The sequence below is a fragment of the Thamnophis sirtalis genome, unplaced genomic scaffold (assembly GCF_051295495.1).
Source record: "Thamnophis sirtalis isolate CommonGarterSnake01/CBP01778 unplaced genomic scaffold, rThaSir2_p1.2 scaffold_6, whole genome shotgun sequence".
Taxonomy (NCBI): Eukaryota; Metazoa; Chordata; class Lepidosauria; order Squamata; family Natricidae; genus Thamnophis; species Thamnophis sirtalis.
The window spans coordinates 91,945,125-91,958,789 of NW_028261386.1; the positions used below are offsets into that span (position 1 = coordinate 91,945,125).

General features: G+C 42.3%; 1 protein-coding gene across 3 annotated transcripts in view; it reads left to right on the forward strand.

Annotated features, from left to right (window-relative positions):
• The first annotated feature begins 1,493 nt into the window (after positions 1-1,493).
• The window catches only part of SLC2A12 (solute carrier family 2 member 12), a 41,260-nt gene continuing 29,088 nt past the window's right edge, over positions 1,494-13,665 (forward strand). The window contains exons 1-2 of one of the 3 annotated variants that reach the window (XM_087718433.1): positions 1,594-1,611; positions 4,189-4,417. In XM_087718433.1, coding sequence (XP_087574559.1) covers positions 4,315-4,417 — 103 coding nt within the window. In that variant the 5' untranslated portion in view covers positions 1,594-1,611; positions 4,189-4,314. Of the gene's footprint in view, positions 1,612-4,188; positions 4,537-13,665 lie in introns of those variants that run through there. The other 2 variants (XM_087718435.1, XM_087718434.1) reach the window with 2 other exon arrangements.

The window sequence follows — 13,665 nt, forward strand, 5'->3', positions numbered from 1 at the left end:
AGATTACGTAAAAAGCTGTGCTACTTGCGCAACGATGAAACCACTGCTGGAGAAGTCCCCTGGATTACTACGAGTGGCCAGCCCTAACCAACCATGGGAAGAAGTCGCAACGGACTTCATCATGGAACTCCCAGATAGCAGTGGGAACAGAGTAATCTGGACAGCTATTGATTTAATTCTGCAAGATACTTGGAACGCTGACACGGGAGTTACAAAATCCTCCCAGTGACTGACTATTTCCTGAGTGGCCACAAAACTAGCATATGTAGTTGAATTAAACATTCTGAAACTTTTCTTGGATTTATCCATGGTTCGCTTTCCAGGGGTCGAAAAGCTCAATAAATTGCATGCCGGCAGATGTTGCACATTGGCGGTTGTGACACATATTTTGAGTGACAGGGAGCCGCAGCAGAGGGATGAAAGAGCCACATGTGGTTCCAGAGCCGTAGGTTGCTGACCCCTGACCTAGACACAGCAGAACATAAGAGAAAGAATGGGAGAAAAATCACAAAATAAAAAGACCTGCAAATAGAAGTAGAACAACGGTGACAACAGAAAGCTACCTGAAGTGTATGAAAATCTACTTGAATTTACACTTCATTATGTGGAATCTAATCATAGAGGATCAATCTCAAGTGATAATTAAGTTTAACTTTATTTTTTAACAAGCTTAGATCTTACACCACGTGAAAGGAAACACATGAAAAGGGAGAATTTGTTCTGGTGCAATCCCAAAATAATTGGAGTACCACTTAAACACCATCAACATTGACAAAAATTATTATCAGTCAATTGCAAAAGGCAACAATTACTTGGAACTGCTTATATCCTATGATACCTTTAACACACCATCAAACAATAACGTCTGCTTATCTGACGTCCATGGCTATGACTTGGTAGGTGGATAAAATGCCAAATCCAATTTAAACATCTGTCTGACCATGCAACAAACCAGAGTTATATTCTTTGTGGCCTGGGTTTGATCCTTGCAATATATTTCACGTACAGCTATCTTTACTGGTTTTGGTTGTACTGCACTGTTCTTGTTATTCTTACAGTAGTTTGTTGCTAAATAGATTGTGCTGGATGCATTTGCAAAAGACAGATCTATACTGTTTAGCTATCTGCTGTTTAGCTATCTGCACACATAGATATTACACTCCAACAAATTCTACATATATACTTGCACCTGTTGGGGCTACACCTAATTACCCTGAATATTTTGAAAATAATATACTTTTGTCAATATTTGCTGTAGAGAAAATCAATATAACCAGACTAGAAACCAGGAGACCAAAACTTCTAGTCCTACATTATATACAAAGAAAGCTGAGTGAATTTGTACAGTCAGTCCTTCTCAATACTAGGAAGAAGACAAGGGCAAGTCGTTTCTGAAATCTTGGCAAGAAAACTGCAGGGACTAGTCCAGGCAGCCACCAAGAGTCAACAATGAGTCAAAAGTACACAAAAACCCCATGCTATTGGTTTGGAGAGTACAATATGTATGTAAAGGTTTGTTTAGCATTGGAAATATATTGCTCATTGAGTTATATGCTTGTTTATCCTGAAGAGGTATAGTCACATCTTCCCACATCCACCATTTGGTTAACTGTAAGTACTCAGTGAATGTTTTGGGTTTAATGACATATTCTAAGAATTTCTCAGTTGAAACATTCAAAGTTGCATGTGTGTCCTCTCTTTATTGTCATTTATTTATTGCAGCTTGAATACCTTGAATATCTTAAAGCCTTAATAACGAAGGAATAATACAGATTATCCTTGCCATATCAATTTGTTTAATGACTGTTCAAAGTTACAACAGCACTGAAAAAATGACTTACTGTATGACCAGGTGCCTATGCAAAACACACTTATGACTACTGTAGTATCCCCATGGACATGTGATCATGTGAACATGTGTTAGCAACTGCCATGTATCTATGACAATTGCAGTGTCTCAGGGTTATGTAACTTTGCAACTTCCCAGCCAACTTCTGAAAAACAAACTCAATGGGGGAAGCTGGTCATTCACTTAATGACTACATTATTAACAACTGCAGTGATTCACTTAACAACTGAGTCAAGAAAGGTCGTAAAATTGGACACAATTCATTTAACAATTGCTTTGCTTAGCAATGGAAATTCTGGTCCAAATTGTAGATATAAATCGAGAGCTACCTGTAATGATAGCTTCGTATTTTTTCATACAGTGCAGTATTAGCTCTTCAATAGTGATTTATTTTTTCTGTTTTACCCTGCAGTACAAAAAGTAGGGAAGAAAACAAATTGCATCTGAGTACAAATATTGATTTTAAGAAAACAAAATATTACACGTCTCATTATTGTGTTGGGACAAATATTTTATCTAGAGACTTGTGGAAAATGTTTACTGAGGATAGAAGTTATAGATGAGTCTTCTCTTTGGATTATTCTTTGAAAATAATGAGACCACATCGGAAGTAGAATTAAAATTCTTCTTGATGAACAGCTTCTCATTTGTCTATAGAGATTCTCATTCATCAAGGTCACAATTGTCCCAAAGGTACTTTTATTTGAAGGCACCAGGAGTTTCTGATTTTTTTCTTTAAGAGGTTTCACTTCTCATTCAAGAAGCTTCCTCAGTTCTTACTATGTGAGAGGACACAGATTATTAGCATCAATCCTCATTGACTGGCTGTTTGCAGAATGTATAAATCCCTTCCATGCCCCGCAAGTTAATTAGAACTGAAGAAACTTCGTGGATGAGAAGTAAAACATCTTAAAGAGAAACTAGAAAGCCCAGCTGCCTTTAAAATAAAAGCATCTTTGAAGTTTCTTATTTGCTTTGGATTTTCCTCATTTGTGTTGATTTTAGTACTTCTGCTATTCACTAGAAAATTGTTACTATAAAATCCCACTGCCGAGGATACTGAATGGATCTGGAATCATAGTCTCTCCTGCTTAAATGTTAAATTAAAGTTAGTAAACGAAGCCTGATACATTCTTGACAGGAGCACTAGAGGGGTATTTGCATCAAAAAGTCAAGGTAGTGACAGGAGTGGTGTGATTAAATCCCCATCTCTTTTTCACATCATGTACTGTGCACGATTGCAAAAAGCTACAGAGCTTCAATCACACAATTGTGGCCCTCTTGACTTTTTTCACATTTACAGACCCCACCTTGTGATTTCCACTATATTCAAAGCTAGCAGAGCACATGTACTCAAATTTAAAAGTTTAAAAAAGCCATGGTCAACATTCACAGCATTACCCTCCTCAGAAATGTAGTATTTAAATATTACTGGCGGGATGACGCATTGTCCTGAGGCAGTCTTGTTTTGCTTTGTGCAACATAATCAACCCCTGGGGTTTGTAATCCTGTAATCCTCCAATTAGTTTATAATTTTGTGGTTATGTGTGAACTCTAACAATTGGGGGTTGTTCAGGAAATGATGCTACTTAAATAGAACATCGTGAGATTAATATAGTTATTAAATTTATTGTAGGCAATGTTACATTTCTCATGTAATTTCTGCAAGACAGCTGAATCAAAAATCATTATACACACCCACATCCTACTATTGCCTGTGCAAAATCTCTTTAAATTTTTACAGAAATAATCCACTTTTGACCTGGCTACAAGCACCCCGTTTTTCTTCACTTACATGTCCAGTGTTCTGCTTCCTTTTTCTTGCCAGCATAGCATCCTTTATTTGGGGGGGGGGGGGGGAGAGACACACCGATAAACATTGGATTTGCTTTAGGTGACTCTTTCCCACATTTATTTCATTGCTCAGAACGGTTTAAAAAAGATATAAAATGATGGTCCTGCGCACGGATGGTACCCTGTGTGCTCGTTTATGTAGGCCCTGCAGTACTTCAGCTATCAAAACACACACACACACACGCGCACGGGGCGGGCTGGGGGCGGGCGGAGTAAACAGGGGGTAAAATACTCAAAACAGCTTCGATTAGAACGAGGACCTCCAGAGCTTCGGCTGAGCTCCGCGTTCCTCCACTTTGGTTTTCTCAGCTATTTGTTCAAAGCGAAAACAATACGTCTGAACAGAACAAAACAAAAAAAAATTCCCTCCCTTTCGCGCCGCTGATAGGCTCCGCCAGAATAGCAACAGGCCGGGTCACCGAAAAGGGCAAAGCCTGCGGTAGCGGAAAGAAAAGTTACTCGCGGATCGCTTTGGTAACTTTCAGATTTCTCCCCGCTGCTATGAGCAGGGCGACGAGATTCATCACCGGTCTGGAGCGCCTGGGGAAGGCGGCCCTGCTGTAAAGGCGTTTGAGTCTCGAAGGCCCCCTGGTCTTTCTCAGGCTCCAGCCATGTTACTCGGGCAGAAGAAAGAGGACCTCAGTCCGAAAAGCCAGAGCGAGACAGAAGAGGGTTCCGCACGCAGGAGCCTTCACGAACCCCCAGCTCAAACAGGTAAAGCAACCGAATCCGGATTGTGGACATGCTTTGCAGACTTGACAGATGCAGATAATGTTCGTCTGTAACTTTCCAGTTTCAAGAAACAGAACAATAACGAAGGGGCAAAATGCTTGGTAAGAAACAAAATAGCCCGGAAACTTTGCAATCGTTTTGTCAACTCAACTTTCTCATTCCTGTTTTTCCTTTAGGGAGGTGCTGGAAGCAACACTATCAGTATATATGTGTACAATATAGATCCTTTGGGCATTTCGAGAAGCCAGAGGAGGCGAAGGAGAAGAATTCTGCTTGTTCTATTTTAGCTTGGTAGCATTTCGGTGTGGTGTGTATAAAGCTAAGCAATGAGAGGCAGGTTGTGTGCCTTGGAATCAGTCTTGATTCCTGAAAATCCCTGCGGGTTTTCTTGGCAAGATTTCAGAAATGGTTTGCCATTGCCTCCTGCCTACTCTCCTGTTGAATAAGAGTACTTGGCTGATGATCACCAGCTGGCTTTGTGCCTGAGGCAGCACTAGAACTCAGGTCCCCCAGTTTCTAGCCTGAAGCCTTAATCACTATCGTAATCTAATATATCAACTTGCTCTCATTTAAGCAATAGTAAGTAGGTTTTGATACAGTTTTTCCTTGTCCAGGTAAGTTTCCATCTGCTACAGCACTTTGATCTTATCCTTGCATCATTTTGCATGTGAGGTGAGGGTTGCTTATCTTGCAGTTATTTTATTTCCTGATTTAATTGGACTAACAAGGTGTCCAAACTTATTGCAAGATATATTATAACCTGTTGTGCCCTTTGCAGTAAGTACACTATGAAAACAACATCTGTCTGTCTTGAAGCTTCAATTCTTCATCTGACTATGGTTGTCTTTCCAAATGTTTGAGGATGATTTTGGCTCTGATTTCAGAACACAGCAAGACTGGTATTATCTATGTTTTCAAAAACCCATAAGATTGCAATGTCATTATTGTTCCATTTTTTTTATGCCTACTTGGTCTTCTGCAGATTTCCAAAAGTAACACAAAAGAGCTACATGGGGTGGATTCACAATGTGCTGATGCTAAGGATTTAACTTTTACATGACAGCTGAGATACTTAGACTGGCTTATGCAAATGATTGTTTGCAATACATATACAAATCCTTTTATGAAGCACTTCTATTCTAGCCAGTGAGTTCATAAAATGCTCTCTCTTAAAAGCCTGCAGTAAGGAATGTGGGAGGTTGGAAGAGAACTTGTGTTAGTACACTAAGGACTAATGGGCATGATTGATTAACCTTGAACACTTGCTGGATTAGTTAATTAAGTAAAGAACATGGACAGGATCAGCTTGCTCCTTTAAGTAAGCAAAGAGCTTAGAATTTCAGGGGAAATGGCATAGGACTGTGATGGTATACCTATGGCATGTTAGGTGGCACGCAGAGCCATTTGTTAGGGCACGCCAGGTGTTGCCTTATCAACTCCCATGCGGATGTGCATGCTGGCCACCTAACTTTGGCCTTCTTTTTTTGGCCATTTTTCACCCTCCGGAGCTTTCCCTGAAGCCTCCGGAGGGCAAAAAAACAGCCAACGCACAAACCGAAGGTTCGGGAATGAACTTCTGGTTTGTGCGCTGGGCCGTTTTGCGAGCTCCAGAGGCTTCAGGGAAGGCTCGGAAGGCTCTGGAGCACGAAAAACGGCCCTACGGACAAACCGGAAATCATTTCCAGGTTCCCCTGGGGGAGAGGCTGTTTTCGCCCTCCCTAGGCTCCTAGAAAGCCTCTGAGCCTGAGGAGAGTGAAAAAAGCACGCCAAAAGCAGAGGGGTGGGTGTTGTGCATGCCTGCACGCTGGGGTGGCACACATAGCATGATGGGTGTGGCACGCCTGCGCACCCTCTGTGCTCCTCCCGCTTTTGGCATGCAATCCAAAAAAGGTTAGCCATCACTGGCATAGGAGATTAATAGAAGCACACAGAAGTACACAGGTAGTCCTTGACAATTGAGCCCAACATTTCTACTATTAAGCAAGAGTTGTTAAGTGAGTTTTGCCCCATTGTATGACTTTTCTTGCCACAGTTGTTAAGTGAATCACTACCGTTGTTAAGTTAGCAACACTCTTATTAAGTGAATCTGGTTCCCGCATTGGCTTTGTTTTAATTAGCAACAGAAAAAACAATCTTCCTCTGGTGTTAGTGACCATCTCCAGAGTTCAGGCATCCGTACCTGGAAAGGTCTCATGTCTCCATTGCCTGCATCTCTTAACATCTCTTAACCTATGCTGCGGCTCCTGACTTTCCATCTCACCTCAAGCCTTCAAGCTGCCAAGCTCACTTTCCTAGGAAGCAGCAGCGTTTTTGATGGGAGCCATGCCAGTCCTTTGCTTTGTTTCATAACAGCATTCTGGTAATGGGAGGGAATGGGGACCCATATATTGAATGGTTTGGTTTGTTGTGGCTTATGGTATTCTTTCATTAGGCCAGTGTTTCTCAACCAGCCTGAAAGCCAGTTTGGTCTAGTGATTAAGGAAACTAAGTTCTAGTCCTGCCTTAAGCATAAATTAACAGTCTTTTGGCCAGTCACATACTCTCAACGAAGTTCACCGCTGCAAGGTGGTTTTTGTGGGGAAAATAGGTGGAGGGAGGAATAACGGGTATGTTATCTGCCTTGAGCTATTTGTAAAAATAATAAAGGTGAGAAATAAGTAAAGCAAACCTTGGCGAACCTAAGCTGTGTGGACTTCAACTCCCAGAATTCCACAGCCAGCATGTTGTTGCTAAGGTTGAGAAACACTGTATTAGACAACTGGCAGATATCCGTTGCTATCACTTAAAGAGACACCGTACGGTCAATGGAATGGATATTGACCCTTTTAAATTTGAGGGCCTCGGCATCGGTCCAAGAATGGCATTCTCAGATGGTAGGTTTGGGTAGAGGTCAAAATTATGTTTGTTGATAAGGGTCTGAATGTGGCTTAGATTTAGATTATTCAGTACCTTATATCCAGTTATATGTAAAATAACTAGATCCCCCCAAAAAAGTCATTGATGATGTAATAAAATGATGTTCTGATAATGGCTTGTTTCATATATCTGCAACGTAAATTAAGTGATTACATTTTGGATTATTTTAAAGGCCCATTGTCCCCAGTGATCATATATGGCTTTACAAAAAAGCACTTTTAATTTTGCAAATAGTTGCACACACACACGCACGCACACACACATATACACACACATACACAGATACATACACGTACATATAATACATACACACATATGCAGGCACACACAAATGTAAGTATGTAAAAAGCCTTTATCTTTTAAATTTGCTGCCTCTACTATAAAAAAAACACTTATGTTGTTGTTCATAATTTATATTTAGGTTATTCCTAATTTATAATAGGAAAGAATGCATAGAAAGGGTTTACAGTGTAATTAGATCACATTTTTAGACTTGTCATTAATGCCCTATATTTTTATTAAAATAATGTCAAGGGTTGTAGATCTTTAAAAATGAAGTTTGGATTGCATTGCATTATATACATACAACTTCCTACTGGTAGTACTTCTTTTTGTGCTGTTTTCTACTTCTTCCTTCTCTTTCACTTTGCCATTAATTCAAATCACTGAGTCCAATTGTATCTGTCTGTACTGCTTGCCTGAGACTGCTAATATTAGATGGATATGACTAATGTACACAGTATATTGTTGATATATGGGTGCTACTTAAAAGTTAATCCAGCATTAAAGTTCTGTAAATTTCCTTTATCTATTTACCATATTTAAGAACTGCCCAGCTCTCTTGCAGAGGGACTCTGGGTGGTATATAGTAAAATATAAAAAACATAACATAGTATATAAAATTTAAAGAGGCAAGGAAAGTTAAAAGTTAGGGGGCACTTTCATGGAACTAGTCAGCCCTATGGCTGCAGGTTCCTCTGCACATCTGAAGCAAGGGCACAGAGCCATGTTTTTACCCCTTTGTGGAAGGTCAAGAGAATGGGGGCCTGTGTCACCTCTGAGGGGAGAGTGTTCCACAGGCTGGGTGCACAGCAGAGAACGCTCTCTTCCTGGACCCCACCAGTCCGAATACCTTGGTTGACAAAGTCCGCAGAATACTTTTCCTACCTGAGTGGGTGACATAGGCTGATGTAACCAGATGAAGATGCTTCCATAAGTAACCCTATTCCATACCATATACAGGTTTTAAGGGTCATAACTAACATCTTGAATTGGACCTGAAAACAGACTTTTTTCAGGCTCAGATCTCATGTAGCAAAGGGGTTATATACACTATTCTTTGGGTGCCCAAGATTGTCTGCAATCTCATTTTTTACCAGTTGAAGCTTCTGGATTCTTTTCATGGTAGCCCCATGTAGTTTTCCTTCTTCTTCTGAAAGCCATTTGTGTAACGTAGTGGAATAGGTAGGAGAGAAAACAAACAATAGCTGCCGGGGTTTATTGAGTTCTCCCTCTTCATTGGAATGTTGGAACAGCAATGGGGTTTAGGTGGAGGAGAGGCGTTCTAGCCTCATTGGGAAGCGGAGACAAGATGTTATCTTAGGAGAATGTTGTTCAGGATGTTATCTTAGGAGAATGTTGTTCATCAACCTGAATTCATTGGCAATAATGCAGCTGGGTAATTTAAGGATGACGTCTCTACAGCCCCCTCTTTCTTCATATATGCATTTCTTCACTGTGAAGTATGCAAGAAATGTTTCTACTCAGTTTCATTCCTGCAGCAGTGAACATGCGGGACAGGTACTAAAGAGGTCCAGTCTTCTGTCAGCCATTGAAGCTCATTGAGTAACATTGGCCAGTCAGGAACTGGATATGCCTAGTTTAATGAAAAGAAAGAATAGGGCAGTGGTGAAATTCTTTTTTTTTTTTTTACTACTGGTTCTGTGGACATGGCCTGGTGGGCATGGCAGGGGAAGGATACTGCAAAACTCCATTCCCTCCCCACTCCAGAGGAAGGATACTGTCAGCCTCTGTTTTCCTGCTTGCTTTTCGGCTGCCATTGAAATGGGGAGGGAGGGCAAGGTATTTGGGTGAGGGAAATAATATGTACATGAGGACTGTTAATTGGGAGTTGTTCACACCATTCGTTTGCGCATGTGGAAGGAGGGGAGTTTCCCGCCAAGGCCAACTGTCCGGCATACCAGCCTGATGATGATTTTTGAAGATGTCTCCCACCTGACAGCTGTGGAGATATACGATTGGACTATGGACGGGGGTACCAAGGGGAGGGGAATGAATCATGTATTGATATCTAATGCTTTCGTGTGCTTTTGCTCAGATCCAGCTTTGCTTAGCTTCTCATTACTTATAATCAATAAAAGTACTCTTAATTCTGCAAAATGGAGTTGAGTGGATTCTTTCTTGGTTAGTAAGTGAAGGAGCCCTGGCATTAAGCTGGATCTCATCTCGCACCCATCCTGGAGCTGACACCTTCCTGAAGGATGTCCCACCAAGGCAGTGATCAAGAAGAAGATATGGAAGCAGCATGCCCTTCAGAGACGGAGCAGATGGCTGGCCTGCACTTGGAAGAACGATCTGTTCGACCCAGGTGGACCTGGGGAGTGGGACGGAAAGAGGACCCTGAAGAACCTTTGACTGGGATTACTATGAGGAGACCCAGAAAACCAGTGGCTGACTGGCGGGATCCTGAGGAGGAGAACCTTATAATGTCCCAAGCGATGAAACTTTTTGAAAGGGCATGGGAGAGGTGCCGAGCCCGTGAGAGTGAAATGGAGAGAGAAACTGAGAACAGGGACAGAGGAAAGATATACCTTGGCTGACACGAGAGAAACTGGAGGGACCGAATGGGGAGCTGAAAAAGATGACCCAGCACCGACCCTGATCACTGCAGCTAGAAACATTCCAAGAGCCCCCACCCACCCCGCAGACGCTGGATGGCTAAGTTTCCTCCCTTAAGTGTAAAATATGGAGGAGAACCGAAAGATCTATTCCTTGTTCAAGCATGGAACTACATGCAAATGTATGGCGATGAACTGATTTCTGATGAAGCGAACGTAAGAGTTATTATGATGGCTTTGGGGAAAAAAGCGGCAGATTGGATGGTAGGCTTGCACAATGCTGATTCCCTACTATTAAGAGACTTTAATGGCTTTATGGCCACTTTGAGAAAATGCTTTGATGATCCCCTCACAGAGCGAAGAGCCAGAATTAAATTTAAAACTTTTACCCAGGGGAAATGGCCAGTAACTGATTATGTACCAGAATTTCGTGAGCTATCAGCTTTTATGAGGGGTTGATCTGAAGAAGCATTGTTAGACCATTACACTGATGGTTTAAACAAAGAGGTTTACCAGCATTGTGTGAATCGGAGACCTCCCTGTAGACTGCAGCCCTGGTATGAAGCGGCTGCCAATGTGGAAATTGATTTGGCAAGGCTGAATTACCAAGGGGAAAGTGAGGGCGAAAAAACCCTCCCCAGGAGTCCCGAAATGAGGGAAAGGTGGATCTGCTAGCAAGCCAAAACCCTTCATGTGTTTCCGCTGTGGGAAGGAGGGGCATCGTGCAGTTAATTGCTGAGTCAAGATGATCCAAAAGACACCCCCCCCTCGGAGAGAGAAGAGGCTGGAAAAACCTCCCAGCAAGAAGAAAGAACCTGCCCTGAAAGGGGAGGAACCTCCTCAGCATTTCAGCCCTGGTGAAGGGTGGGGGAGGACACCCCCAGCTCTTCGAAAGGAAGTGACTCTGATGATGGCTGCTGGGTAAGTTCCCTGTCGGGACCCATGACTATTCCAGTTGAGCTTAGAGTGCCCTCTTCTGGCGCACGGGAGAAAATTCTAGCTCTTTTAGATTCCGGATGCACATGATGCATTATGAGCCCGGAAATAGTAGAAAAATTGGGATTGAAGCTAAAAACTTTGAAAATCCCAATCGCTTTTTGCCAATTGGATGGCTCTATTGCGGGAGGGAGCCCTTCTCATTTTGTTACTGAGTCTATTGAGATGTGGATGGGAAGTTTTATTGTAGCCCCAGGAATGGACCGGCCTCTTATATTGGGATTGCCTTGGCTGCATAAGTGGAATCCACACATAAATTGGAAGGGTTGGTTACACATCCGATCTGCTACGCCCCCTGAAAAGGAAGAAGGGGTTCTAGAACCGAATAAGTCAGACCCCAATCTAACAACCAGAAGGCAAGAAAAAATTGAAGGGGAAGAAAAAATCCCAAAAGAATACTGGGGATGTTTTCAGTGAAAAATCTTCAGATAAGTTACCCTCCCACAGACCCACCAATTGCAGCATAGACATTCTCCCTGGAGTAAAACTCCCTAAGCCTCAGATTTATTCAATGATTCCTAGGGAAAGGGACGAATTGAGAAAATTCATTGACAAAAATGTGGAGAGGGGATTCATTAAACCCGCTAGACCCCGAGTTGCTGCTCCAGTATTGTTTAGAGAAAAGAAGGATGGTTCCTTTCGTTTGTGTGTGAATTTTAAATACCTGAACGGTGTATGTGTTTTGTGTCCAAAATCTCTAGCCTTTGCCATTAATGAAGGACATGCTGGCCCAGCTGGGTAAAGGGAGGATTTTCACCAAGTTAGATCTACAGGAGGCGTACTACCGAGTCAGAATTAAAGAAGGGGATGAATGGAAAACTGTGTTTAACTGCCTACTTGGTTCTTTTCAATTTCGTGTTATGCCATGTGATAGATCATCATGCCTTTGTAAAGGTGGTCATGTAAAACTTCATTAATTAGCTGCATGAAAACAGCTGGCGCCCCTGTAGTCCAAATGGCATAACGTTACCCAACTGGGCCAGCGTGTCCTTCATTAATGCGAACAAGTTTCACGCCAGCTGTTTTCATGCAGCTAATTAATGAAGTTTTACATGACCACCTTTACAAAGGCGTGATGGTCTATCTTGATGATATCCTTATTTACACGGAAACACGTGAGGAACACATGAAACTTGTTCGCACAGTACTAAAAAAGCTTCGTGCAGCAGAACTGTATGCTAAATTGTCTAAATGCGAATTTCATCAGGAGAAGGTGGATTACCTGGGATATCGCATCTCCCACAAAGGAATAGAAATGGACCCAGCAAAGGTCCAACCGTCACTGAATGGGCGCCCCCCCGCACACGCAAACAGTTGCAGAGTTTCTTAGGTTTTGCTAATTTCTATCATCAATTTATTCCTTCCTTTGCCAAGATTGCCCTGCCAATTACGAACCTCCTAAAATCAAAGGGGGAGGCAAAACCCAGGCCGGGTAAACCCTTAAACTGGACTATGGAATGTCAAGCAGCATTTGAGAAACTAAAATGACTTTTTGCAGCTGAACCAGTTTTGAAACACCCGGACATAGATTCACCTTTTGTGGTCCAGGCAGATGCTAGTGATGTGGCAGTAGGGTGGTGCTACTTCAAGTGAATGCAAATGGGAAGTTGCAACCCTGCGCTTATACCTCTCGAAAGCTAACAGAGACTGAGAGACGTTGGGCTATTTGGGAAAAGGAGGCTTTTGCGGTCAGGTGGGCTTTGATGACCTGGCATCATTTTTTGGAGTGGGCTAAACACCCTTTTGAGGTATGGACTGATCACAAAAACTTAGAGGCATTGATGACCCCCCAAAAACTATCCCCCCAAACAAATGAGATGGGCACAACACTTCAATAGATTCAATTTCACTTTGAAGTACATCCCGAGAGGGAAGAATTTTATGGCTGACGCTTTGTCCAGACTTCCTCAATATAACAGTTCAAAGCTTAGTGTGCTCCAACCAGTGATGCCAGCGAGAAGCCTCGCTGCTCCGGTCATCACCAGGAGCCAAACCACTTCCAACTTGGAGGTTACACAAGATCTCGTTACAAAGCTCAAGGAGGCTCTTGAAGTTGATGAGTGCACCATGAAGGATGGCCTGGCTTGGATTGGAGCTAAATTGTATGTTCCCGTGACTATTATGGGCCTAGTTCTTCAACGTGCTCACGATTCACGCATGGCTGGACATTTTGGGTTTGTAAAAACCCTGCATCTCATTAAAAGACAATTTTGGTGGCCCTCTCTGAAAAAGACATTGAATCTTATGTAGCTAGCTGCCCCACTTGTGCTACAGCAAAGTGGCCACCAGGTAAACCCCAAGGATTGCTCCAGGTGGTGGCCCATCCTGAGGCACCATGGAAGGAGATCTCTATGGATTTCATTGTTGAATTGCTGGAAAGTCAAGGAAATACGGTGATTTGGGTGATTACTGACTTGTTCTCCAAGCAGATTCTTTTTATTTCTTTTTCCAAGATCCCGT